Source organism: Papio anubis, chromosome 2 (assembly GCF_008728515.1).
Source record: "Papio anubis isolate 15944 chromosome 2, Panubis1.0, whole genome shotgun sequence".
Taxonomy (NCBI): domain Eukaryota; kingdom Metazoa; phylum Chordata; class Mammalia; order Primates; family Cercopithecidae; genus Papio; species Papio anubis.
This window is the reverse complement of record NC_044977.1, coordinates 154,823,628-154,851,533: the sequence shown is the minus strand read 5'-3', so window position 1 is coordinate 154,851,533 and position 27,906 is coordinate 154,823,628. Positions and strand designations below refer to the sequence as shown.

General features: G+C 43.4%; 2 protein-coding genes across 4 annotated transcripts in view; one reads left to right on the top strand and one right to left on the bottom strand.

Moving 5' to 3' along the window:
* Positions 1-11,772: 11,772 nt before the first annotated feature.
* Positions 11,773-25,381, bottom strand: LOC103882341 (sulfotransferase 1 family member D1-like). Its single transcript, XM_031663742.1, has 3 exons — positions 25,252-25,381; positions 15,614-15,751; positions 11,773-12,644 (listed from the first exon to the last, which is right to left on the bottom strand). The coding sequence occupies exons 1-3, from the start codon at positions 25,354-25,356 to the stop codon at positions 12,618-12,620; spliced, it is 270 nt and encodes an 89-aa protein (XP_031519602.1). The 5' UTR covers positions 25,357-25,381; the 3' UTR covers positions 11,773-12,617.
* The window catches only part of SLC35G2 (solute carrier family 35 member G2), a 37,189-nt gene continuing 33,571 nt past the window's right edge, over positions 24,289-27,906 (top strand). Inside the window, exon 1 of one of the 3 annotated variants that reach the window (XM_003895070.5) lies at positions 24,289-25,147. The gene's annotated coding sequence lies outside the window, so the exon portion shown is untranslated. Of the gene's footprint in view, positions 25,413-27,906 lie in introns of all 3 variants that reach the window. The other 2 variants (XM_003895069.5, XM_009201659.4) reach the window with 2 other exon arrangements.

Genomic DNA, 27,906 nt, shown 5'->3' with positions numbered 1-27,906 from the left:
CCACTGGACTTCAGCCTAGCAACAGGGCAAGACTCCGTCTCAAAAAAAAAAAAAAAAAGAAAAGAAAAAAATCAACCTTCCATCTCCTACTTCCCCAAACACATACATTCATAGGAAATGCATAATGTTTCTCTCAAAGTTATTTTTAGGAGTCTAGGTGCCCCAAATGCACAGAGACAAATTATTTTGAAGTGATGCTCTAAGGCATGCACTGGCAGGAATTGAATATGCAAACATAATGAGTTCAATTAATTAGAAGAGAGTGTTTCTTTTAAGACCACAAAATAACTGCTGTTTGAAGTGTGAGCTCATAATCAGAAATCCTGTAACTTAAATGCCTAAAGTGTTTGAACTGTATTAGCCTAAGAAAATGCTCTTGGGATATGGAAGAGCATTGTCTTCCACGGACCTGTCAGCTGGGAGAAGATATAATACCCTAAGGCTGGTTCCACTCCCTCAGGTGAAATTTTGAGTCACTTGAACATACAATAGTAGGGTAATCAGCCATTCTGATTGGCCTGGGACTATCCAGGTTTTAGCACAGAAAGTCCCTCATACCAATGGAACCCCTTAGTCCTGGAAAAATTGGGATGGTTAGTCACCCTCAATTAAGAACCAGTTATGGTCCGGCAAGGTGGCTCATGCCTGTAATCCCAGCACTTTGGGAGGCTGAAGTGGGTGGATCACCTGAAGTCAGGAGTTCGAGACCAGGCTGGCCAACCTGGTGAGACCCTGTCTCTACTAAAAATACAAAAAATCAGTCTGGCATGGTGGTGCACACCTGTAATCCCAGCTACTCGGGAGGCTGAGGCAGGAGAATCACTTGAACCCAGGAGGCAGAGGTTGCAGTAAGCCGAGATCGTGTCACTGCACTCCAGCCTGGGCAACAGAGTGAGACTCAGTCTCAAAACAAACAAGCAAACAAAGAAAGAAACAAAACAGTTATAAGTGACAATTTCTGGTAGAAATTCCCTTTTGGCTGGAGAAGAGGAACTGAGGGTAGTGAGAGGTAAAGTTCATGCCAGGCAGAGAGAGCAGCTTGAGCAAAGTCCCAGAGGTGTGAAATGTTAGAGGGGTTTTGAGAAGTTGCAAGCCTCCCTCATGGCTCTGGTTTAGAGTTGAGGAGGAATGCAGAGCAGAAAGTGAGGGGAAAGGGAGGTGACTGGCCAGATATTAAACTAATGGAATTTGAAATTCCTGGATAGAGCTTTATGAGCCTGGTTCAATATTAAGGAGCTGTCACCAGGACCAAGAGCACTTTTCTGGTGATGATGGTCTTTTTGAGTCTTGGTTAAATTAAAAACAAAAGAAAACACAACAAAATGGGCTTGGGGCCGGGAGCAGTGGCTCATGCTTATAATCCTAGCACTTTGGGAGGCCAAAGCAGGCATGTCACTTGAGCTCAGGAGTTCGAGACCAGCCTAAGCAACATAGGAAACCCTGTCTCTACAAAAAACACAAAAATTAGCTAGGTCTGGTGGTGCATTCCTGTAGTACCAGTTACTCGGGAGGTTGAGGCAAGAGAATCGCTTTAACCTGGGAGGCGGAGGTTGCAGTGAGCTGAAGTCACACTGCTGCACTCCATCCTGGGTGACAGAGTGAGACCCTGTCTCAAAAAAAGAAAACAACAAAAAGTAAAACAACAAAAAAAGGCCTTGGCTTATAGAACCTTAAATCAGTGGTCATCAAACATTTTGACTCACATGTTCCCTAAAATAATTTGAAAATTATGTATCTCCTTGTATATTTTTAAGTTGACATTTAACATTTTTATCATAAGTTTAATCCTTGCAAACTATATAGTTTCTGGCACTTTAAAAATATAGACATTTAAAAATAAGTCAGGCCGGGCGCGGTTGCTCAAGCCTGTAATCCCAGCACTTTGGGAGGCCGAGACGGGTGGATCACGAGGTCAGGAGATCGAGACCATCCTGGCTAACATGGTGAAACCCTGTCTCTACTAAAAAATACAAAAAACTAGCTGGGCGAGGTGGCAGGCATCTGTGGTCCCAGCTACTCGGGAGGCTGAGGTAGGAGAATGGCATAAACCCAGGAGGCGTAGCTGCAGTGAGCTGAGATCCGGTCACTGCACTCCAGCCTGGGCGACAGAGCGAGACTCCGTCTCAAAAAAAAAAAAAAAGTCATTATATAACTTTAAAATAAATCCAGTGGAATCTAAATAACAAAGCAATTCAATGTTTGATATCCTCCCCATCAACATTATTATTATTATTACTATTTATTTATTTATTTTTTCGAGACAGAGTCTCGCTCTGTGGCCCAGGCTGGAGTGCAATGGTGCAATCTTGGGTCACTGCAACCTCTGCCTCCTGGGTTCCAGTGATTCTCCTGCCCCAGCCTACCAAGTAGCTGGGATTACCAGGCACCCACCATCATGCTGGCTATTTTTTGCATTTTTAGTAGAGATGGGGTGTTGCAGGAAGTCAGGGACCCCAAACAGAGGGACTGGCTGGAGCCATGGCAGAGAAACATGAATTGTGATGATTTCATGGACATTTATCACTTCCCTAATAATACTCTTATAATTTCTTACGCCTGTCTTACTTTAATCTCTTAATCCTGCTTTCTTTGTAAGCTGAGGATGTATGTCACCTCAGGACCCTGTGATGATTGTGTTAACTGTACAAATTGATTGTAAAACATGTGTATTTGAACAATATGAAATCAGTTCACCTTGAAAAAGAACAGAATAACAGCGATTTTCAGGGAAACAAGGGAAGACAACCATAAGGTCTGACTGCCTACAGGGTTGGGCAGAATAGAGCCATATTTTTCTGCTTGCAGAGAGCCTCTAAATGGACATGCAAGTAGGAGAGATATCACTAAACTCTTTTCCTAGCAAGGAATATAATTTTAAGACCCTAGGAAAAGAATTGCATTCCTGGGGGGAGGTCTATAAACGGCCACTCTGGGAGTGTCTGTTGTCCTTGTCCTGTTTCCTCAGAAGCATGTGATCTGTGTTCTCTTTTTGCCCTTTGAAGCATGCGATCTTTGTGACCTCCTCCCTGTTCATACACTCCCTCCCCTTTTGAAGTCCTTAATAAAAACCTGCTGGTTTTGTGGCTCAGGTGGGCATCACAGACCTACTGTTATGTGATGTCTCCCCCAGTGGCCCAGCTGTAAAATTCCTCTCTTTGTACTCCCTCTCTTTATTTCTCAGACTGGCCGATGCTTAGGGAAGATAGAAAGAACCTATATTGAAATATTGGGGGTGCATTCCCCCGATAATGGTGTTTCACCATGTTGGCCAGGTTGGTCTCAAACTCCTGACCTCAGGTGATCCACCCATCTTGGCCTCCCAAAGTGCTGGGTTTACAGGCATGAGCCACCATGCCTGGCCAACACTCTTTTTTTTTTTTTGAGATTGAGTCTTACTCTGTCACCCAGGCTGAAGTGCAGTGGCAAAATCTTGGCTCACTGTAACTTCCACCTCCTGGGTTCAAGTGATTCTCCCACCTCGGCCTCCCAAGTAGCTGGGATTACAGGCATATGCCACCATGCCTGGCTAATTTTTATATTTTTAGTAGAGATGGGATTTCACCATGTTAGCCAGGCTGGTCTTGAACTCCTGACCTCAGGTGATCAGTCCACCTGGGCCTCCCAAAGTGCTGGGATTACAGGTGTGAGCCATCACGCCCAGCCCCAAACCAACATCCATTTAAAAAATACATGAGTAGTCCATCTCAGTGGTTCATGCCTGTAATCCCAGCACTTTGGGAGACTGAGGCAGGCAGATCACAAGATCAAGAGATGGAGACCATCCTGGCCAACATAGTGAAATCTTGTCTCTACTAAATATACAAAAATTAGCTGGGTGTGATGGTGTGTGCCTGTAGTCCCAGCTACTCAGGAGGCTGAGGCAGGAGAATCACTTGAACTCGGGAGGCGGAGGTTGCAGTGAGCCGAGATGGCGCCACTGCACTCCAGCCTGGTGACAGAGTGAGGCTCTGTCTCAAAAACAAAACAAAACATGAACAACCTCTTTTTCAGCAGAAAATTTTACATTGGTCTTTTTTTCTCCTTGAACTTATATTTCCATTCCATTTTCTCCACAGATTTTTTTTTTTTCTGAGACAGAATTTCATGCCTGTTGCCCAGGCTGAATTGCAATGGCACAGCTACTTGGCCTCAGCCTCCCAAGTAGCTGGGATTACAGGTGCCCACCACCATGCCTGGCTAATTTTTGTATAGTAGAGATGGGGTTTCACCACATTGGCCAGGCTGGTCTTGAACTCCTGACTTCGTGATCCGCCCACCTTGGCCTCCCAAAGTGCTAGGATTACAGGCATGAGCCACTGCACCCAGCCCACAGAATTTTTTTATACTTGAAAGTCTTTTGTTGATCATACCATCATACTTCTTGGCAACAAAAATTATGCATGTAAATTAAAATGGAATTAATTAGAAATAAGTTTATTAATGAGATGGAAGCCTATTTTAAAAAATTGTTTCATGAATGCATGGGTGAAAATTTTTTATTGCTGAAATGAGATTGCATTTAGAATCATTCATATTTCTTTTTTGTTTATGTTTGTATATATATATGCATTATATATGACTGAGAAATCTTTATATAAATAAGATGATGGGAATAGAAGAATGGAAGATATTTTGTTATAACCAAATGTCACTCAAGCTTCAAACTCCTCCTAAGTTATATGCCAAAAGAAGATATATAATAAAAAATTATTTTTGTTGAACTATCAGCTGACAACTTGATTAGATCCTCCTTTGATTTTGTTGAAATTAAAGATTAGGAAACACCAGGCTTACAAATAATCTTGTTATCCAATGATTCACTTTCTCAACACTAAGATCAAAATATCGAACCTCCCCCAACACACATGGATGCATGCATGCACACGCATGCACACACACACACTACACCACCACAGACACACACCACCTACACACCCTTTCACTCTTTCTTGGTGCACTAGAGTGAGATTCAGGATGGGTGGGAGCTGTGTGCTTTCTTTAGTACAGAGGGGGAAGGATAACTGTAAAAATGGTATATAGGAAATGAGAACCTGAGAGAAAAATCAGTACCAAACATTTAGAAAAAAAGAAACAAGAAAGTTGAGGATCTGAAATTTGATTTTCTTTTCTTCTATTCTTTCTTTCTCTCTTTTTTTTTTGAGATGGAGTCTCGCTCTGTTGCCAGGGTGGAGTGCAGTGGCGCGATCTCGGCTCACTGCAGCCTCTGCCTCCCGGGTTCAAGCAATTCTCCTGCCTCAGCCTCCCCAGTAGCTGGGACTACAGGCGTACACTACCATGCCGGGCTGATTTTTGTATTTTTAGTAGAGATGGGGTTTCACGATGTTGGCCTAGAACTTCTGACCTCGAATGATTTGTCTGCCTTGTCCTCCCAAAATCCTGGGATTACAGGCGTGAGTGACTGCATCTGGCCTGAAGTTTGGTTTTCTTAGAACTATCTTGCACTTGAATCCTTTGGAAAGTCTTCACATACTTCTAAGGCTACACACATTCCTCAGGTGGAGGACCATTGTATTAGAAGATATTATTGCTGTCCTGTGTGGGAGCAAGAATGGGAATGTCTACCTCTCATGTCCAGAATAAACTTTCTAAACAAGAATTTCCTAAGAAAAGGAAATCCCCTCCTTGTATCTTGCCATATTGGCCTTGCCTTAACCTTGAAATGCTTGTCTTGGGGGTATTCCTTCTGCATCTTGAGTTTTTCTGTCAGTACATGATCCTTTTTCAGCTTCATTTCTTAGCCTTGAGTCCTTCCTTGGTGGTGTCCTCATAGATGAAAAATACTAGGGGATGTCTTTTCTGTCTCTATCCTGATTCACAGGGATTGACCCCAGGAAAAGATTCTAAGACAGTCATTATCTTTGGTGGAGGAGGGACAGATTCTTGTTTTGGACCTACAGAAAAGGATATGAGAATGGATCCGTAAGTCTGATCCAGTAAGTCTTCAAGCTGGGTGCATGACACAAATTTCCCCAATTCTGACTATCCACACGCCTCTAAACGCTCCCTCCACACCAACTCTCCCAGAAACCTGGAAATGTTTTAAATAGCAGAGAATCTATTTGGCAGAAGTGTGGAAAAATGTATTGAAAGAGTCAAGACTAAAAGCAGTGAGATCATTTAGGATAACTTTGGGACCACCTAAAAGACCTTTATGGTCTGTGCAAGAGATTATGATGGCCTAAATTCAGGCAGGAGCAGTGGGGATGGAAGGAATGTGTTAACTTGGGAGATGTTAAAGAAGTGGAAAGAACTTACTCAACTTAATGACTGATTGGATGAAGGTGATGACAGAGGGTATGGTTTAGGATGAGCTCCATTTTTCTGATATGGGCAACTAGATAAATTGTAGTACAGGTATGGTTTGGATCTGTGTCTCCATCCAAACCTCATGTTGAATTGTAATCCCTAATATTGAAGGTGGGAGGTGATTGGATCATGGGGACAGTTTCTCATGGTTTAACATCATCCCCCTTGGTGCTGTCATGGCAATAGTGAGTTGTCATGAGATCTGGTTGTTTAAAAGTGTCTTGCTCCTGCTCCAGCCATGTAAGAGAAGCCTGCATCCCCTTCGCCTTCTGCCATGATTGTTAAGTTTCCTGAGGCCTTCCCAGAAGCCAAGGAGGTGGCCAGCATCATGTCTCCTGTACAGCCTGCAGAACTGTGAGCCAATTAAACCTCTTTTCTTTATAAATTACCCAGTCTTAGGTATTCCTTTATAGTACTGTGAGAATGGACTAATACAAGTACCATTCACCCATTAGCACAAAGAAAAAATGAATTTGAGGAGAAGATGGCAAGTTCAATTTTTGCATGATTAATTTGAGGGAGCTGCTGGATAGACAGGAATACTTATAAAGTAGGTGGTTCAATACATGGGTCTGGAGCCCAGGAAAGGGCTCTGAGTTAAAGATACAAATTTAGGAATCAGGAGTGTATAGGTGTAAATTCAAGCCATGAGAGAGGATTAAATTACCCAGAGAGAGGGTATAGAAAGGTATGAGAAAAGTGCTAAGTGCAGAATGCTTAGAAAAACAAACACAAGTCTGGGTAAAGAAGAGACACCAGCCAAAGGGGTGTTTAAAACAGAAGAGAGGGAGGAGAGCTTCCAGGAACACATACATTGTCCTAGAGTCATATGTCTCAAAATATGAGTGGATTTTTCTTTCTTTTTCTTTCTCTCTCTCTCTTTTTTTTTTTTTTTTCTCTTTTTCTGAGACGGAGTCTCACTCTGTTCCCCAGGCTGGAGTGCAGTGGCATGATCTTGGCTCACTGCAACCTCTGCCTCCTGGGTTCAAGTGATTCTCCTGCCTCAGCCTCCCAAGTAGCTGGGATTAGAGGTGCCCGCCACCACAGCCAGCTAATTTTTGTATTTTTAGTAGAGATGGGGTTTCACCATGTTGGCCAGGTTGGTCTGGAACTCCTGACCTTAGGTGCTCCACCCACCTTAGCCTCCCAAAGTGTTGGGATACAGGCGTGAGCCACCACGCCTGGCCTTTTTTTTTGAGATGGAGTTTCTCTCTGTCACCTAGGCTGGAGTGCAACGGTGCAATCTCAGCTCACTGCAACCTCTGCCTCCTGGGTTGAAGTGATTCTCCTGCCTCAGCCTCCTGAGTAGCTGGGATTACAGGTGTGTGCCACCATGCCTGGCTAAGTTTTGTATTTTTAGTAGAGACGGGGATTCACCATGTTGGTCAGGCTGATTTCGAACTCCTGACCTCATGATCTGCCCACCTCAGACTCCCAAAGTGCTGGGATTACAAGCATGAGTCACCATGCCCAGCCAAGTGGATCTTTCCTAGACAAATGCAAATAAAATTAAAACTTTATTCAATCCTATTGCCCCATTAGTGATTCCCCCTTTTCTTTCATCTACATGCTAAACTTGTTGAAAGAGTTGTTTTCCATTTCTGTCTCCAATTCCTTATCTCCAACTCTTCTCTTAGAATCCAGCCATGTAGTTTCTGCCTTTTCCATTCTACTGATCTTGACCTCTCAAGGATCTTCAGAATATATTATCAATGGCTTTTTCTCATCCCAGACTTTTGGAGATGATGCAAAGAAGCACCAGTAGGGATGTAAGGAAATGAGAAAAAAAAGAGAAGGGAGATAATAAATGGTGTATTTTCAAGTCAGTTACCACTGTGGGTAACTGGAACTTAATTCTGCTGTGGAACTCTCAGAGTCAGTGTACAGCACAGGCTCAGAGTTATTCTAAGGGGTGAGGAATCTGGTGTATATACATACCAATTCTAGTCAGTCCTTGATTAAGGGTTGCTACACTGGGGTGAGGATGAGGAAGCATTAATTCCCCTATACTTCTGCCTTGACAGTGCTGAGGCAGAATAGGATCCAACGACTAAAGGTCCTAAGACATTAGGAGTCAGGAGTCCTGCCCTATGCAATAAGACCTGAGAAGATATGGACAGGACACTAAATGGGTCTGCCACATCCCTTCTTGGTCTCCCCAACATATTTTACTCTGCCATACACTCTTTTTTGAAGTATTCTCTTTCTTTGATTCCTGTCCTGATACCCTAACCTGGTTCCTATTCCCATCTTTGCCCTCTCTTCACCTTGAATAGTTACTTTTTTCTTTCTTCTACCTCTTGAACAGGAGCAAACTGGAAGATAGAACTTCAGTTGTCAGTCCTCTGTTCTTTGTTTCTTTATAGACTCACTTGATTATTTTTCTAACTTCACTACCTCAACTCTTGCTTTTATGCAGATTACTCCCAGTGTGTTGTATATAATTACATTCAATGACTTAGCTGTTGAGATCAAGATTTATTTGAAGGTCTTCGGAAAAAAAAAAAAAAGACTTTGGCTATCTTTTATAACTCAACAGACTGAAAAATCTATAAATGTCTGCTGGGAGTCATTCAAGAATTACACTTCCAGCTGACAGTGTGAGAAGCAGGCTCAATAAATGACTCAGCTTGCAATCAATAGAGCATTATGCTTCAAGGAAATGGGAAAGTCTCATACCAATTTAGAATTTGTCACTAAATTTAGTCTGACTCTTTGTCCAGAAAGAAGTGCAGCTCTCTACTGTCAAAAGCTGAGCTCTTGGGAATTTTTTTGCCTATTTCCTGGGCAGAGCCATAATTAACAATGTTTGCTCTCAAGAAAAGCAGCATGACGCATGTCCTTAAATCAAGCCTGTGTGAGTGAGTGTGTGTGTGTGTGTGTGTGTGTGTGTGTGAGAGAGAGAGAGAGAGAGAGAAAGAGAGAGAGGGAGGGAGGGAGGGAGAGAGAGAGAGACAAGGAGATGATCATGTGGTGATCAGGGAAAGGTAGAGTGAAGGAATTGGAGCCTAAGGGAAGAATAAAGGGAGGGCTTCTGGCTCCATCCATCTCACTGGCTTCTAGGAAGTAGCGTGGAAATGAGGGAATTTTAGATTTTTAGACTGTGCTCAATCTTTTTTCATGATCATTTACAAATTTCTTTGGGCCTCTGTCTGATACATAAGAGGGGAACACTGAAAATTTTACTGGAAGCTCTGGGCACATAGGAGGGGCTTGGTAAGAAACCCAAGAATTCTGATTCCTGATTTTTTACTGTGGCCAATTTTAAGCATTTTGGGGGCTTTGTTTGTTTTCTTTCTAGATCTTGGAGATCTGTTTGTCCTCAAGGTTCTGAAATTTCACGAAGCTATGCTCCGGTGTGGGCAGACTTTAGAGTGCTATACCGGCACTCCATAGGCCCTTTCAATCTGCAAACTCTAGGATATTGTCCTGAATTATTTTGAGGATTGTTTCCTTCCCTCTTTTTTCTCTTCGCTTTTTCTAGACTCTGTATTTGGATGTTGGACTTCCTGACAGGTCTTCTAATTTTCTTACCTTTTCTGTCCTTTATTTCATCATTTTGTCCTTTTGTTCTATGTTATAGGAGACTCTCTTTCAACCCATTTACTGTGTATTTGTTTTTTAAATTTTTACTGTCTAACTTTAAATTTTCAAGGCTTTCTTCATGTTCTCTGGGTATTCCTTTTCATAAACACACCATTTTCCTCTTTCATTGATATAATATTCATCTCTCTGAAGATTTTTGGTGATTTATTTTCTGTTTTCTTTCTTTCTTTTTTTTTTTTTAGAGACAGGGTCTTGCTCTGTCACCCAGGCTAGAGTACAGTAGCATGATCATAGCTCACTGTAACCCTGAACTACTGGGCTCAAGTAATCTCCTCAGCCTCTTAAGTACCTGGGATTACAGGTGTGCACTACCACACCTGGCTAATTAAAAAAAAAAAAATAAATAAATAAGCTTTTTCTAGAGATGGAGTCTTGCTATGTTGCCTATGCTGGTCTCAAACTTTTGGCCTCATTCAACACTCCTGCCTTCGCCTTCCAAAGTGGTGGGATCACAGACATGAGCCACTGTGCCTGGACTAATTCATTCTTTCTATTTGTCATCTTAATTTAGGTGTCCTGAGACAAAACCTTGGATGGTCCACCCTACTTAGGGCCCTCTTCTAGGAAACACAGGTAGTGAGGGAAAGGTGTGAGTCACTGGAGGTGCCCCTGAAGAAGGGAATTCTGTGAACCTAGAAAATTTAATCTTTCCCCCAGACCAAAGAGAGTGGGGATTCCTGCAGTTCAGTCCATACTGCCTCCTGGGGCTGTGTATCTGCTGAGGTTCGCCGGAGATTCTGTAGGGGAGGGTCAGGACTGACAAAGATTATTTGCTTGATCAAACTTTAGCCAAGCTCCTAACACTTCTCTTAGGCCCATTTGTACACTCCTTTGTAAAATCCAGTTTTAGCAAAGAACCTGCTAAGTTGGTTTACCAAGACCCTCCCACACTTGATATGTGATCACCCTCAAGATCTGACCAGGTTCCACATCCTCCACCATCCCCTAGGTGACGTCTGATCATCCTGGCGTATCTTCAGCAAGAATCCTGTTAGGTTGGTTTAGCCAGAATATCCTCCTTGTCCCTGATGTTTACTCTTTTTATTTATTTATTTATTTATTTAGATTTCCTTCCTTCCTTCCTCTCTCTCTCTCTCTTTCTTGATGGAGTCTTGCTCTGTCGCCCAGGCTGAAGTGCAGTGGCATGATCTTGGCTCACTGCAACCTCCACCTCCCAGGTTCAGATGATTCTGCTGCCTACGTCTCCCAAGCAGCTGGATTACAGGTACACACCACCACACTCAGCTAATTTTTATATTTTTAGTAGAGACAGGGTTTCTCCATGTCTCTGAGCAACTTGTAGGTCCAGAGGGGTTAATTGGTTCGCTCAAGGTCACACAGCTACTGAGCAGCAGAGCTAACAATAGAACTCAAACCTTCCATCCCTCCTCAGGAGCCTGTGCCTAACACCACCTGCTGTGTGGGCAGGCTGCCAGTCTACATGTCCGCATCTCCTTAAAGATCATTAACGTGGTTCATAAACCACCTTACCGCTGAAGAAGATTTCACTCTAATTTTATCACATTTGTTATTATTACATATAACATTAAATACCCACAGTGAGCAGTCACATCTTTTATTTTATTTATTTATTTATTTATTTTTGAGACAGAGTCTTGCTCTGTCGCCCAGGCTGGAGTGCAGCCGCGCAATCTTGGCTCACTGCAAGCTCCGCCTCCTGGGTTCACACCATTCTCCTGCCTCAGCCTCCCGAGTAGCTGGGACTAGAGGCTCCTGCCACCATGCCTGGCTAATTTTTTGTATTTTTTGTAGAGACGGGGTTTCACCATGTTAGCCAGGATGGTCTCTTATCTCCTGACTTCGTGATCCGGCCATCTAGGCCTCCCAAAGTGCTAGGATTATAGGCATGAGCCACCGTGCCCAGCCCCGAGCAGTCACATCTTGAGTTTTAAAATGAAAGACTCTTTCTGGATTAATGGAGAGAGAAGTTACTCTGCATTTAGGAAATTTGGTGGCAGGCTGATTGTTCTTTGCCATTAGGCCCCCAATACTTCCACTGGGCCTAGCTCTGGTGATTCCTCACGGCAGATTCCCTCCCCACTGCCATGCCTTTTGTTTGTATTTTCACAGTTAAATCTGAGCAGAGGACTCCTAGGTAGTAGATTTTAGTGTATCAGGTGCAACTACTGGATATTATTTAAACATTTTCTTTTCTAGAGCACAGATCAGGAGTCAGAAAGGATCTTGATGCAGAAGTACTGACCACAGGAAAGAGTTGCCAAGATTAAGTTGTTTCTGTTTTGCATTATTTTTTTATTTTTTATTTTAATTTTTTTTAGTATTCTGTCCAATAAATGCTTGTTGAGCAGTAAGTCAAATCAGATTTGGTAGATATCAGAGGTGGTGAATATTTGCTGTTCTGGGCCACTCAACACAAATTTCCTCTTTTCTTAGAACTGGTATCTAATATTTATTCCCACGGTCCACGTACCTCAGGGAAATCTGAAGCTATCCCTCTTCTGCTTTAGAAATGGGATATTGATATGGGATATGAAGCTATCTTAAGCTAATAAACACTACCCTTATAACCACAATGGTTGGACAGGGAAGAGAAAGTCCAACCAGACTCAGCTTTGGACTTCGGTTCATCACTGGGAGTGGAGAAGTGCTCGTCTTCCTTTCATATGAACAAAGAAGCCTGTGGATCCAGGAGCCTTTGATAGTCATCTTAGAATGACAGTGAGAGAAGCCTGCCAAGAATGAAACCAACAATGAAGAAGTACAATTGAGAAACAGAGAGAAACTGGGTCTTGATCTCATCATTTTAGGAGCTAAATAAAGCCTGGCCTGGAGCTCTGGACTGTTCAATTACATGAACACTTATATTCCCCTATTGCTCAAAACAGCCTGTTTTACTTAATTTAAAATAATATATCAAGGTCAGTCTCATGCCTGTAATCCCTTTGGGAGGCTGAGGTGGGCAGATCACTTGAAGTCAGGAGTTCAAGACCACCCTGACCAACATGGCAAAACATACAAAATACAAAAAATACAAAAAATTACCCAGATGTGGTGGCAGATGCTGTAATCCCAGCTACTCAGGAGGCTGAGTCAGGAAAATTGCTTGAACCTGGGAGGCGGAGGTTGCAGTGAGCCAAGATAATGCCACTGCACTCCAGCCTGTGTGCCAGAACATGACTCTGTCTAAAAAAAAAAAAAAAAAAAAAATTTACGTATTCTTCTCTTTTCCATTTCTTTGTATATGACCTTCTCTACAGTCAGACACAAGTATCTACCAACCACTGGGGATGGCAGTGGAGATTAGTACTCCTAAAAAAATAGAATTAATTTAGGAAAAAGAAGAGTCAAAGTTTAGCTTTTTACTTGGGTGCAGAAAGGGTAAAAAGGGGAGATAGTGGAGTAAGTAGCCAGACTCTTGTATCACAATTTTAACCTTCAGGCAGAAATTCCATGAAGGCTATTAAATTGACTGTGAAGAAAGCTGAAAGTAGAGGGTCTTGGATTCCACTCCCTGTTTGGAAATACAACAGGAGAAAGCCTCACAGGGTGGCTCTGCACCAATACAGGATGGCTAAAGCAGAGTGAAAGAGCAACACGGCACAGACAAACAGAGTGAGGCCTGAGTTGACAGTCCTGATTCTATTCAGGCTTTAGCATGGTATGGAAGGGACTCACAGGTTGCACTGTTAGGTACTTAGAAAGTAGCTGATGGTGCTAGCTAGTCTGGCAGAAGGTTATCCTGGTGGCAACAAAGTGACCTTGTAGCCAAACCTACAGGCAAATTACCTGGGTTGGCAATTCTCTGGGAGTCACAGCCAGACATCAGGGGGATCAACAGTGCCAGTGTCAACCAAGCAGGGACAGAGATAATCTGCCCTGTTGCATTGACTTGAGTTTCCCTCATATGATTTAAAATGTTTTAAATGTACTCATGTTTTTCTCTGAGAGTACCGTGTACTATGGGTGGTGACACACTTGACATTTGTATTTGCATTTTTCAGCCAAAAAAAATATTTTTTTTTAAAGACAAGGTCTTGGTCTGTGGTCCAGTCTGGAATGCACTGGCATGATCCTAGCTCATTGCATCCTTGAACTCCTGTGCTCAAGTGATCCTCCTACCTCAACCTCCTAAGTAGCTAGGACTACAGGTGTGTGCCATCACACCTGACTGTTTTTAACTGTTTTAGTTTTTGTAGTGATCAGGTCTTGCTATGTTGCCCAGGCCAATCTTGAATTTCTGGTCTCAAGTGATCCTCCTGCCTCAGCCTCCCAAAGTGCTGGGATTACAGGTGTGAGTCACCGCACCTGGCACAAGTTAACGTTTTTTTATTGTGGTGAAATATGCATAAGATAAAATTTACCATTTTCACCATTTAAAAATTTGTAAACTTCATTTTATTATTTAATTTGTAAGACTAATAAAAATACCATGAAAAGCAATTAAAATCATAAAGATAGTATTGTGGGTTTTTTTTTTTTTTTTTTTTTTAAGATGCTGTCTCGCTCTGTTGCCCAGGCTGGAGTGCAATGGCGTGGTCTTGGCTTATTGCAACCTCTGCCTGCCGGTTCAAGTGATTCTCCTGCATCAGCCTCCCAACTAGCTGGGACTATAGGTGTGTGCCACCACACCTGGCTAATTTTTATATTTCTAGTAGAGACGGGGTTTCATTATGTTGGTGAAGGAGATTCAAACTCCTGACCTTGTGATCCACTGCCTCGACCTCCCAAAGTGCTGGGACTATAGGTGTGAGCACCCGGCCTGTATTGTTTTTTTCTATGTAGACTTCGGAATTCTTTGATTATTGTATTATAAACCATTAATCCGAGTAATTAAGAAAACATCACTAGAGAATTTTCTTTCACTAAATGTTTAAAGGAATTTCTTTTCTTTTAATTTAGATGCTAGTTAAAAGAGATGGAGAAAGAGTAGGTCCTTTTTTTTTTTTTTTTTCCTTTGAGACAGTTTCGCTCTTGTCACCCAAGCTGGAGTGCAATGGCGCGATCTCGGCTCACTGCAACCTCTGCCTCCTGGGTTCAAGCAATTACCCTGCCTCAGCCTTCTGAGTAGCTGAGATTACAGGCTCCCACCACCATGGCTGGCTAATTTTGGTATTTTTAGTAGAGACAGGGTTTCACCACGTTGGCCAGGCCAGCCTTAAACTCCTGACCTCAGGTGATTCACCCTCCTCGGCCTCCCAAAGTGCTGGGATTACAGGCATGAGCCACTGCACCTGGTGAGCAGGTCCTTCTTAGATTTCTGATTGAAACTGCAGTGTAGACCCTTTCATTTTCTTTTCATAATCTTCAAATTTCTCATACTAAGCGACAGAGAATTGATTCTTCCAGTCTACAGAAATATCCTTTCTTATGTAGGGAGACAGAATGGTCCATCTGATTATTTTCCATAGTGGTATAATTTCCACTAGGATTCTGCTTTATCACATCAGAAGAGCTATACTAGAAGATTTTTCCCACAGTTTCTTCTGGCATTTCTTTTTCTATTTAACAGCTTCTGAATTCCACACTTTGAATTCTCTTTCATGTCTTCATAAAAATAGGTAAAAGATACAAAACCCTTTCCTCTTCTCCCAGAAGTTTCATACCATAAAAGATACATCATAAAAGATACATCAAAAAAGATACAAAACCCTTTTCCTCTTCTCCCAGCAGTATAGTCATACCAGAAACCAAAACACACCTTTACAGCCATGAATTTATCCAGGAACTCCTCCCAGCTTTCAGGCCTTGGGTGCATTTTCGCCAACTGGTAGAAATAATAAGACACAGCCACATCTTTGGCATTCCATGCCATGTAGATTATCCTGCAGTCATTCTTCTGAAATAAAGAATGGAGAAGTTGAATGTGTAGGTATGTTTTCACCAATCAAGGAGATTGCATGTTTTTATTTCATTTATTTTTATTTTTTATATATTTTTTGAGATGGAGTCTCACTCTGTCACCCAGCCTGGAGTGCAGTGGCGCGATCTCAGCTCACTGCAAGCTCTGCCTCCCAGGTTCACACCATTCTCTTGCCTCAGCCTCCCGAGTAGCTGGGACTACAGGCGCCCGCCACCATGCCAAGCTAATTTTTTTATATATATATATTTTAGTACAGACGGGGTTTCACCATGTTAGCCAGGATGGTCTCGATCTCCTGACCTCGTGATCCACCCGCCTCGGCCTCTCAAAGTGCTGGGATTACAGGCGTGAGCCACCATGCCCGACCAGCGATTGCATGTTTTTCAACTGCTCAATACCACTTGTGAGTCTGGGAATTATAAATTCCACGAAAGGCACTTGGTTTGTATATTGCAACCCATTTAAATTTCTCTGCATCCCCATTGTTACAGACCAAATCCAGTGTTTCACAGATCCGGTTTTGGGATAGATGGATGTCGGAAGGTCGTTTGGTTGTGCCTCAAGCAACCCCACCTGGGACCACTCCTTAGCAATGCTCCAGAGGAGGAGAATACGCTGAACATTCACTCATTCCCTCCTGAAGCTATTCTGCTTCTTGTCAATTTGAGGAGATTTTTCTGAAGTGCAATTTTTTATCTTCCTTTGTTTCAAGCTTTTTCAACTCCACCCCTGCCTTATCTCATTCAGATTGATTGATTGATTGATTGATTGATTGATTGAGATGGAGTCTCACTCTGTCGTCCAGGCTGGAGTGCAATGGCATGATCTTGGCTCATTGCAACCTCCGCCTCCCAGGCTCAAGCGATTTTTCCCGCGTCCGGCCTCATTCAAGTATTTTTTATTTAAAAAGATTACAGGGTGGGCTCAGTGGCTCATGCCTGTAATCTCAGGACTTCGGGAGGCCAAGGCAGGTGGATCACTTGAGGCCAGGAGTTTGAGACCAGCCTGGCCAACATGGTGAAACTCCCATCTCCACTAAAAATACAAAAAAGTAGCTGGGCATGGTGGCATAGGCCTGTACTCCCAGCTACTCAAAGAACCTCTTGAACCTGGAGGTTGCAGTGAGCTGAGATCAAGTCACTGCACTCTAGTCTGGGTTACAGAGTGACTCTGTCTCAAAAAAAGAGAAAAAGACAAGACAATTTAGCTTAAATACTTCAGTTGGCTTTATTTGTGATTCTAGAATCAAGACTTTATTCCTTAAAATAGAGTAAGTATTCCCCCATTTTTGTTATTTTTAAGTGAACAGTTCTATGGCATTAAACACATTCACATTGTTGTTCAACCATCACCACCACCCATCTACAGAACTCTTCTGTCTTTCCCAACGGAAACTTTGTACCATTAAACACTAAGTCCCCATTCTCCACCCCAGCCTCAGTACCACCATTCTACTTTCTGTCTGTATGAATTTGACTACTCTAGGTACCTCATATAAGTGGAATCATAAAGTATTTGTCCTTTTGGCCTATTTCACTTAGTATAATATTATTAAGGTTCATGCATGTAATAGCATGTGTCAGAATGTCCTTCCTTTTCAAGGCTGAATTATATTTCATTGTCTGTGTATACCGTACTTTTTAAATTCATTCATCCATTGACAAACACTTGAGTTACTTCCACATTTTAGCTATTGTGATTAATGCTGCTATGAACACGGTGTACAAATACCTGTTCAAGTCTCTGGTTTCAATTCTTTTGTTTGTGTATCATAAGTAAAATGACTGGATCAGGCTGGGCACAGTGGCTCATGCCTGTAATCCCAGCACTTTGGGAGGCCAAGGTGGGCAGATCATCTGAGGTCAGGAGTTCGATACCAGGCTGGCCAACATGCTGAAACTCCGTCTCTACAAAAATTAGCTGGCATGGTGGCACATGCCTGTGGTCTTAACTACTCTGGAGGCTGAGGTGGGAAGATCACTTGAACCTGGGAGGCAGAGGTTGTAGTGAACTAAGATCATGCCATTGTACTCCAGCCTGGATGACAGAGCGAGACTCTGTCTCAAATTGAAAAAAAAGAAAAAAGAAAAAAGAAAAAAAGAAAAGGAAGTAAAATTACTGGATGATATGGTAAATCTGTTTTTAATTTTTTGAAGAATCATTACACCAGTTTCCCAGTGGCTATGATGCACGATTTTTTACTCCTTAGTTTAGTTAAAATCCAGAGTATTGTCTCAGGACCAGGAAAAATTAGGCATGCAGACACATTGAAGGGTAAGGAGGGCAGATTTATTGCATGAAAAGAAAACTCAGCAAAGAAAGAAGGGGTCCTGCCAACAGGATCTCACCTCACAGATTGAATACCAGGCCACCACACATGTGCTGAAGAGGCCAGGCTCCTCCCCTTATATAAAGTGTGAATTCCCGGTGGCTCCACCCCACTCTCTCAGGGCACAGGCATTGCAGGCATGCCCAGGGAAGACTCTGGGCAGGTTCCCTCATCTGCACAAAGGCATCTGATATTTGGGATAGTGAGAGATTCTCTGGGAACCCTTGCTTATTTGCCTCCTGTATCTATCAGCTATAGCATTTTACAGTTCCCACCAGCAATGCCAACAACGCCAATTTCTCCACATATCCTTGCCAAGAATTGTTAATTTTTGGTGTTTTGATAATATTTTTCCTCATGAATATGAAGGGGTATCTCATTGTGGTTTTTAATTTGCATTTCCCTAATAATTAGTGATGTTGAGCATCTTTTCATGTGCTTATGTGCTTATTGGCCATTTGTATATATATCTTCCCTTTTTTTTTTTTTTTTTTTTTTTTTTTGAGACAGAGCCTCCCTCTGTCACCCAGGCTGGAGTGCAGTGGCATGATCTTGGCTCACTGCAACCTCTGCTTCCCGGGTTCAAGGGATTCTCCTGCCTATAGTCCCTCCCTAGTAGCTGGGACTACAGGTGCGTACCACCACGCCTGGCTAATTTTTTGTATTTTTAGTAGACATGGGGTTTCACTGTGTTAGTCAGGATGGTCTCCATCTCCCAACCTTGTGATCTGCCCGCTTTGGCCTGCCAAAGTGCTGCGATTACAGGCGTGAGCCACCTTGCCTGGCCAATTTTTTTTTTTTTTTTTTTGAGACGGAGTCTTGCTCTGTCACCCAGGCTGGAGTGCAGTAGTAGCATGATCTTGGCTCACTGCAACCTCTGCCTCCTGGGTTCAAGTGACTCTCCTGCCTCAGCCTCCCAAGTAGCTGGGATTACAGGCACCTGTCACCATGGCTGGCTAATTTTTGTATTTTTAGTAGAGACAGTGTTTCACCATGTTGGCCAGGCTGGTCTCAAACTCCTGACCTCAAGTGATCCGCCCGCTTCAGCCTCCCAAAGTGCTGGGATTACAGGCGTGAGCCACCACACTCAGCGCATTTATATATCTTCTTTAGGGAAATGTCTATGCAAATCCTTTGCCTGCCCGTCCCCTCCGGCTTTTTTTTTTTGAGACAGGGTCTTACTCTGTTGCCCAGGCTGGAGTGTACTGGCTCTATCTTGTCTCACTGCAACCTCCTATTTCTGGATTCAAGTGATCCTCCCACCTCAGCATCTCAAGTAGCTGGGAACTACAGGGACATCCAGCTAATTTTTTTTATTTTGTGGGGTAGAGATGCCCAGCTAATTTTGTATCTATAGTAGAGACAGGGTTTCACCATGTTGGTCAGGCTTGTCTCGAACTCCTGATCTCAGGTGATCCGCCTGCTTAGGCCTCCCAAAGTGCTGGTATTACAGGCGTGGGCCACTGCACCTAGCCTATCCTATGTTTTCTTCTAAGAGTTTTATAGTTTATGCTCTTATATTCGGGTCTTTGATCCATTTTGAAACTCCACACAGTCAATAATCCACACACAACTTTTGACTCCCCCCAAACTTAACTATTAATAGCCTACTGTTGACTGAAAGTCTTACTGATAACAGAAACAGTTGATTATCACACATTTTATATGTTATATGTATTTGGTATGTATTCTTACAATAAAGTCAGTTAGAGAAAAGATAATGTTAGTAAGAAAGGTAATCCACCTGCCTTGGCCTCCCCAAGTGCTGATATTACAGGCATGAGCCACTGTGCCTGGCCGCAGTTATGATTTAATACTGCATCTTCATGTTTGTTTATATTTCTCTTGACTGCTAATGGTGACATATACAGTCTGTGTTTGCTTAAGTTTTGATAAGTTTTTTTTTTTTTTGAGATGAAGTTCTGCTGTTTCACCCAGGCTGGAGTGCAGTGGTGCGATCTTGGCTTACTGCAAACTCTGTCTTCCCGTTTCAAGTGATTCTCCTGCCACAGCCTCCCGAGTAGTTGGGATTACAGCCACCTGCCACCATGCCTGGCAAATTTTTATATTTTTAGTAGAGACGGGGTTTCACCATGTTGACCAGGCTGGTCTCAAACTCCTGACCTTGTGATCTGCCCGCCCTTGTCTCCCAAAGTGCTGGGATTACAGGTGTGAGCCATGGCACCCGGCCCAGTTTTGATAAATTTTGACTTTTTTTTTTTGAGAGAGTCTCACTCTGTCACACAAGTTGGAGTGCAGTGGCGCAATCTGGGCTCACTGCAACCTCCACCTCCTGGGTTCAAGTGATTCTCCTGCCTCAACCTCCTGAGTAGCTGGGATTACAGATGTGCACCACCAAGCCCGGCTAATTTTTATATTTTTAGTAGAGATAGGGTTTCCCCATGTTGGCCAGGTTGGTCTCGAAGTGATCCACCCACCTCAGCCTCCCAAAGTGCTGGGGTTACAGGTGTGAGCCACCACAACTGGCCTGATAAATTTTAATGTTTTATAATAGATCTGTGTATATTTTATGATAGTAAATGATAGAATGGACTAGTATCTACATATATTTTATGCATTCATGAGGTACCTAACTTTTTCTTATTTTTTTTCTATATTTCTAGGCTATATGGTTTGCAAATTTTTTCAAATGGTCACAAATCTTCAAAAACTTTTCCAATATATTTACTGAAAAAAAAAGGCCCACATATAAGTGGATCTGTCTAGTTCAAACCGATGTTGTTCAAGAGTCAACTGTATTGAGTTTTGTATCTGATTATGAGAGTGAAGTCGATGATGTTGATAAGAGGAAATAAGTATCTCCAGAATGGTAACGAGGAACTCTGGTAACTTATTCAGGGCTTTGAGGATTCTAGTTCTTTTCTGGGATCAGAAAACGGGACTTTTTACTTAAATAAAAATTGTGAGTATATGAAAACTCAGACTAAAATACATTTTAAGAATCTTTTCTGGTATCTCTTTGTATAGGAACAGCAAGACATTTCACTTTATTTTTTGTTTTGTTTTTTATTTTTTGTTTTTTTTTTTCTGAGACAGAGTCTTGCTGCAATGCCCAGGCTGGAATGCAATGGTGTGATCTCAGCTCACTGCAACCTCTGCTTCCTGGGTTCAAGCGACTCTCCTGCCTCAGCCTCCCGAATAGCTGGGATTACAGGCACATGTCACCACGCCCAGCTAATTTTTGTGTTTTTACTACAGACGGGGTTTCACCATATTGGCCAGGCTGGTCTCGAACTCCTGACCTCAAGTGATCTGCCCACCTTGGCCTCCCAAAGTGCCGGGGTTACAGGCGTGAACCACTGTGCCGGCTGACATTTCACTTTATTTTTTAAGTTAAAGAAACATTTCAGCTGCCTTGCTGTCATTTTCAAAAGAAACACTAGTTTGGTGTCCACAAAAAATACTGGAAAGCAATATACATCTTAACCGAAGTTGTTTTGAGAGGTACCTATAGTGGATATTTTCTTTTTTCACTTGCCCATCACTATATGGTTTCTTCTGGTAAAACGAATCTTGATTTTCTTTTGGAGGATGAGCTCTCCCCTATTCTCTGTCTCTAGATTTTTCTTTTTTTTTTTGAAATGGAGTTTTGCTCTTGTTGCCCAGGCTGGAGTGCAATGGCACGATCTGGGCTCACCGCAACCTCCGCCTCCTGGGTTCAAGTGATTCTCATGCCTCCACCTCCTGAGTAGCTGGGATTACAGGCATGTGGCACCACGCCTGGCTGATTTCTTTCTTTCTTTCTTTCTCTCTTTTTGAGACAGAGTCTTGCTCTGTCGTCCAGGCTGGAGTGCAGTGGCGCCATCTCGGCTCACTGCAAGCTCCACCTTCTGGGATCATGCCATTCTCCTGCCTCAGTTTCCCAAGTAGCTGGGACTACAGGCGTCTGCCACCATGCCTGGCTAATTTTTTTTTGTATTTTTTAGTAGAGACAGGGTTTCACCGTGTTAGCCAGGATGGTCTCGATCTCCTGACCTCATGATCCGCCAGCTGCAGCCTCCGAAAGTGCTAGGATTACAGGCGTGAGCCACCGTGCCCGGCCCTAACGAGACGCGGTTTCTTCATGTTGGTCAGGCTGGTCTTGAACTCCCGACCTCAGGTGATCTGCCTGCCTTGGCCTCCCAAAGTGCTGGGATTACAGTCATGAGCTACTAAGCCCGGCCCTGTCTCTAGATTAAGGTATATGAATTTGCCAATGAGACATAAACTTAAGATTTTATTGGAACTACTGGGAAATAAGTGCTCTGCTTATTTTGGAATGGTTAGCTATAAAGATGATATAAGTTGAACATTGGGGAAAGGTGGGGAGGTGGCAAGAAATCACTATGTGAGAACAAACTCTTTGAAGTCAACAAAGAGGAAAGGAGAGATCATGTCCTGATGTCAATGTTTGCATTCGTGAATCTAGTCATATCTGAAGTTACCTATCTATGGATTTTTCAGTTATTAAGCCAAATATACTCCTTTTCTTAAATCAGTCTAAGTTTTTGACACTTGTAAGGAAAAGCCCTATGTATCATAGCACAAAATAATTTCATTTATTAAACATCACAAAAAGTCTAAAAATCCTCTTTCATATCTTTCTATACCTTGGTGTCACTCAGAATGTCAGCTGTGCTAAATCCCTAGTCTCACTCTCTCAAAACTCCCAGAAACCATCTATCCTAAAGTCAGCTCATTCTAGGTCTTTTTTTCTTACGCCCTTACTCAAACTTTGCTGGTTGTCTTCCTTATCCCCACCCCATTCCACCTTCTCGAAAACAAAAAATCTAACTGAGCCTTGCAGATCAGCCTAGCTTTCTGAAGCTCCTTTTGCTTCTTTACCTCTACTCCTTATTGAGATCAGCACAATTAATGCCTGTTTGAACAACAGATGATCCTTTCTCTTTGGAAGGGTGAAAGTATGGAAATATTTACATGTTAAATGTTCTGTTCTGGTCTCATTTGTATTCAGTACAAATAGTGTGTTTGCTTGGACATTAATTTTATTTACAAATAGCTACAGCTGGGGGTCCCTTTGGGTAAGTCTTGCTAAGATACTGCATTGGTGGGTTTTTTGTTTGTTCATTTTGTTTTTGTTTTGTTTTTTAAGGGGATGGGGAAGGAATCAAAGTAGTCAAATCAGTTTGGTTGTTTTTACAAGCCTGAGAAATGGTCAAATTCTGGATTCAGACCAAGCACACCATAGTGTGCTAGAGGCAATTTAATGACTTCCCGCCCTCTTGCCTTTTTCCCCCTCTTTGGGAACATTCTTGTATTTTCTACAGAAACAGCCAGAGGCTCCCAATTGACAATTGCCTCACTCAGCAGTTTCTTGTTAGCACATTTATCAGCCACTGTTCCCAGGACTCTCTTAAGTGTCCTAAGAATATTGACTCATTCAAAAGCAGCCCAGTTGTAGTTGGGAGAGCACCAGCACTTGCTCTATAAAGATCTAGATTGTCTCTCTACCTCAAGAGGAATCCAAAGTCCTATTATGCTGGACTCTCAAATGATCCCCAGCCCTTTGGTGCTCAAACTGTTTATGAGCAGTCTGAATTTCATTCTTGGGTCTACCTAAACCGGCACCCTCGGGCTATGGGGCCCAGTGGGGAGACCACCTAACATGCTGGCTGCCTGGAGCCCAGGGAACTGTCACGATGGCTCTGGAAGACTTCTCACCTTTTAAAAGCCCCATATTTCTTTTACATATCTTTTCGTCTTCATGAATTTTGCCAACCACAACGGACTAAAATCTATTATAGTGTCCTGGAAAGGTGGGGAAAAGATGAGATAGTTGAATAGAGTTTAATGAAGGGACTATTTAAAAAGGTGTGGATGGGGTTAAAGGAAACCTCTGGGCGTCATTACCCACCCCAGGCCTGAGGCGGCAAGGGTAGTTAGTGGTAACCAGAACCTGGAGGAAACTGCAGGAGAGGGCCACAGGATGGGAGTAATGGCTTTCAGATGAAGAACATAGCCACTGCTAACAGGGTGGCCCGCTGGGGATGCAGGGGAGGTCCTGAATCACATTCTGCCTTCAGATCTGCTGGTGCCTCCCACTTGCCAAAACCAACTGAAAGCCAGATTATAGTTGACGTAGCCCATAAAGGTCAGTCCTGAGTCACAGAGTGGAGTGGACAGTGGGTCTGAAGGGACAGAGGAAAAAGCAACAGGCAACTCCTGTTTTTTCCCCACAGTCAGCACCTTGGTTCAGCCCTCACCCTTTCTTGCCTGTTCCCTGGACCCATCAAATCCACTGCTTTTGATGACCAGTCTGTTTCCAAGAGGCTATATTCATTCCACTTGGGACTGCGGCATATGGACCTGGGTAGAAGAACCAGGTGTGCAGTGTCAAGACCCTTCCTTCAGAGACCTCATCAGTAAAATGTCGGGTGGACTCGGGATGCCCGAAGACTTTTCCGGACCAGGATTTTCCGATGCTGGACACATGTTTAAACATCAAGGAATCGACTTGCGACTTTTAAGCACAAACAATGGGTGGAAATGGACAGAAACTGCCTCCCTGCCCACTTGCAGCGGACTACATAGCCCTGGCAGGCAATTTCTTCAAACAGGCGCCCTCCAAGGGCGTAAGCTAGAGGGGCCCGGGCAGGCGCTTTCCCGTACTTTGACCCTCCCACCTCGCGGGTAGAGGAAGTCTTTCAGTTCGGTCACAACCCTCGGCGTCCCCGGCAGTCTCCGACTCCGGCGCGAGTCAGGTTGTGGGGCGGGGAGGGGGTGGTGGCGGCGGAGAGCGCAGGCGCAGAGTCTGCGCCGGCGGCGCCCCTCTCTCTCCGCACCCCTCCGGGCAGTGCCCGCCTTGATTTTCTCAGGCGAGTGCACGCCCGCCTCAGTCGCCTCTGGGGGCACCTTCCTCGCCGCGACACGCAGGTAACCGGGCCCCGGGAGCCGGTCGGCGGCGGCGGACTGGGACCCTGACCCTGCCTGCCCGGCCGCCCCACAGGGGAATGAGAGCTGACCCCGAACTCCACACACCCGCGTTTAGCCGCCACACCTAAGGGGCAGAACAGTCTTTTTGGGTAAGGGCCGGGTTGGAGGCGACGCGCCCCGCCCGCTTTGCAGACCTCAGGGTGCTCTGCACGACGCCTGAAAGGCCGCGGGGCCCGCATTTCTCCGCGCTCACCTCCTGGAGAACCGGGACACGGGGACGGCAGGGCCAGCATCGGCTACGGCCCGGTTTCCCGTTTCTTTCCGCTGTCGCGTGTCTGGGCCCTCCTGCAGCGTCCATGATGAAAGCCAGGGGCTGTTGCTTTCCTCTCGCCCAGTAGCCCACCCAAGCAAGGGGTGAGTCCCTGTGGCGTCATGGAATCAATTTCAAATACAAGTTTTAAAAAAGGCTGGATGATTTTAGAAATATGGTCAAGAATGTGTATTTTCCATTACTGTCTTGTCTCATGCCCATGACTCTTGAACGCCAGTCTATGGGCGCTGAGATTTTCGTGGTACGTCGACAGTTTGTAGAAATATTTTCCCAAGGGAAGACGAGGGCAAGGGTTAGTGGAGGAAGGGCCTGGTCACGGCCGAGAGTGGCGGAGGAGGCTCAGGGCAAGTCAGCTCAGCCTCCAGCAGCCACGGGGAGGAAAAGGCGAATCTTTCCTGACGGTGCTCTGGGCGCTGTAGAATTTCTACGCCACGTGCACCCATTTGGCCTCATTTGAGAGGAGGAGAGGGAAAAAGGGTCGCGTGGACCGGCAGGAAGTCGTGTTGCGGCGTATGAGGGCTCAGCGCGGATTTCCATCTCGGGCCAGGTTTTCTCCCGGCTCCCCGAGGAGCGAGGCGGAAAGCTCGCGGCCGAGTGACGATCAAGGGCGCGGAGATAGTAACGCCCAGGGTCCAGAGGGCTGGGGGCAGCTCCCGAGGAGCGATCTTCCTCCGCGAGAAAGGACTTGGATCAGGCTTGCCTGTGTCCGTGGTGCTGAAGTGCCTCGCGCGCCCTGGTCGACTGACTTCCTGGGCGGCGGCCTGCGTTGCCCTTCTACTCTGCACCTTTGCCAAAAATAGCCCATCTCCACGGCAGGTGGCCAGAGTGGAGCAGGCCCAACACTGAAACCCTTTTCAGACAAGTTGAGGCTGGTTTCCTGAACATAACATGAAAGCAAATTGTGGCTTGCCTTGGAGGTACAGATAAGCATATGCATAACAGATTTTATTACCTATGAGAAAGTACATACCATGAGCATAAACAGGAATTCTCACATATACTTAGGAAAGATACAGGGATGTGTATTTACACACAAACCTAACACACATGCAAATACACTCATCCCTTTTGAAAACCATCATACACTACGAGCCACACATTTTTTAGAGCTTTTGTAATCCATCTTTATTTTTTGACACTTCTAGTAAATGTGAACTCTGCAGCACCATTTATTTTCATAATCATCTGTTCCAAAGGCACAGAGCCTGTGGATTGAAGTGTTTGGTATTTGGCTGAGCGATTAAGTATTTACACTTATTTAAATTCCAGAACAAAGTCTAGGAAAATGTAAAATTGATATTGATAGCAAAAAAATTCCTTAAAGCTTAAGGAAAATGAATTAATGTAAATTTTAATAAGAACAACATATAAATCTTATAGAAATTTATAATCTGAAGAACTTATGACTAAAATGTATCATAATGCAGACAATTTTAAATATATTGGTGGTATGTGGTTTGTGAAGTTCTTAAAGTTTACATTTGTATTTTTCAAAAACATTGGTATTGTTTTTTCTGAAAAAAATATATGCTCATTGTAAGAAATTTAGGTAATAGAGAAATGCATAAACATAGAAAACCATTGTAAACAGATTTTCATTTAGATGAACATACATACATTTTAAATGGACCAATCCTCTATTGGTTGCATTTTTGCTATATAATTTATAATTAATGTCTTTCAAACCAATACATATAAAACTAGGTCATCATTAACAGTTGCATAATATTGATCTGTGTGGACAGAATGTAAGTAATTTAAACAATCCCATAATAATGAACATTTACATCCAATTTTTTGGACTTTAAAACAATTATTGTGGAAAGAATATGTAACATGAGATCTGTCCTCTGAACAAAAAAATTTTTTCTTTTTTTTTGAGACATTGTGTTACTTGTTGCCCAGGCTGGAGTACAGTGGTGTGATCTCCGCTTATTGCAACCTCTGCCTCCCGGGTTCAAGGGATTCTCCTGCCTCAGCCTCTGGCGTAGCTGGCCACCACACCCAGCTAGTTTTTGTATTTTTAGTAGAGACAGGGTTTTACCATGTTGGCCAGGCTGGCCTTGAACTCCTGTCCTCAGGTGATCTGCCTGCCTCGGCCTCCCAAAGTGCCAGGATTACAGGTGTGTGCCACTGCACCTGGGCCTATCTTTTTAATAAAATTTTAAGTGTATAATACATCATTGTTGATATATATTGTTGATAGATGCGATGCTGTATAGCAGATCTTTAGAGCTTATGCGTCTTGCTTAACTGAGTCTTTATGCCTGTTGATTAGTAACTCCTGATTTTCCCCTGGCCTCCAGTCCCTGGAAACCACCATTCTATTCCTTGATTCTATGACTTGTGACTACTTCATTTTAATTTTAATTTTAATTTTTAATTTTTGTGGGTACATAGGTATATATATTTATGGGGTACATGAGATACTTTGATATAGAGATGCAACATGTTTAATAATCACATAATGGTAAATGGGGTATCCATCCCCTCGAGCATGTATCCTTTGTTTTTATAAACAATCCAATTATAATGATTTAAAAATGTACAATTAAATTATTATTGACTATAGTCATC

Bases quoted from the DNA above. Each gene is read 5' to 3' on its own strand.
- LOC103882341 (XM_031663742.1), bottom strand. From the start codon at position 25,356: ATGGACGCTGCAGGAGGGCCCAGACACGCGACAGCGGAAAGAAACGGG. The intron at 15,752-25,251 runs GTGAGCGCGGAG...TCTTTATTTCAG, and splicing joins GTGTCCCGGTTCTCCAGGAG to AAGAATGACTGCAGGATAAT. The intron at 12,645-15,613 runs GTGTGTTTTGGT...CATTCTTGGCAG, and splicing joins ATAAATTCATGGCTGTAAAG to GCTTCTCTCACTGTCATTCT.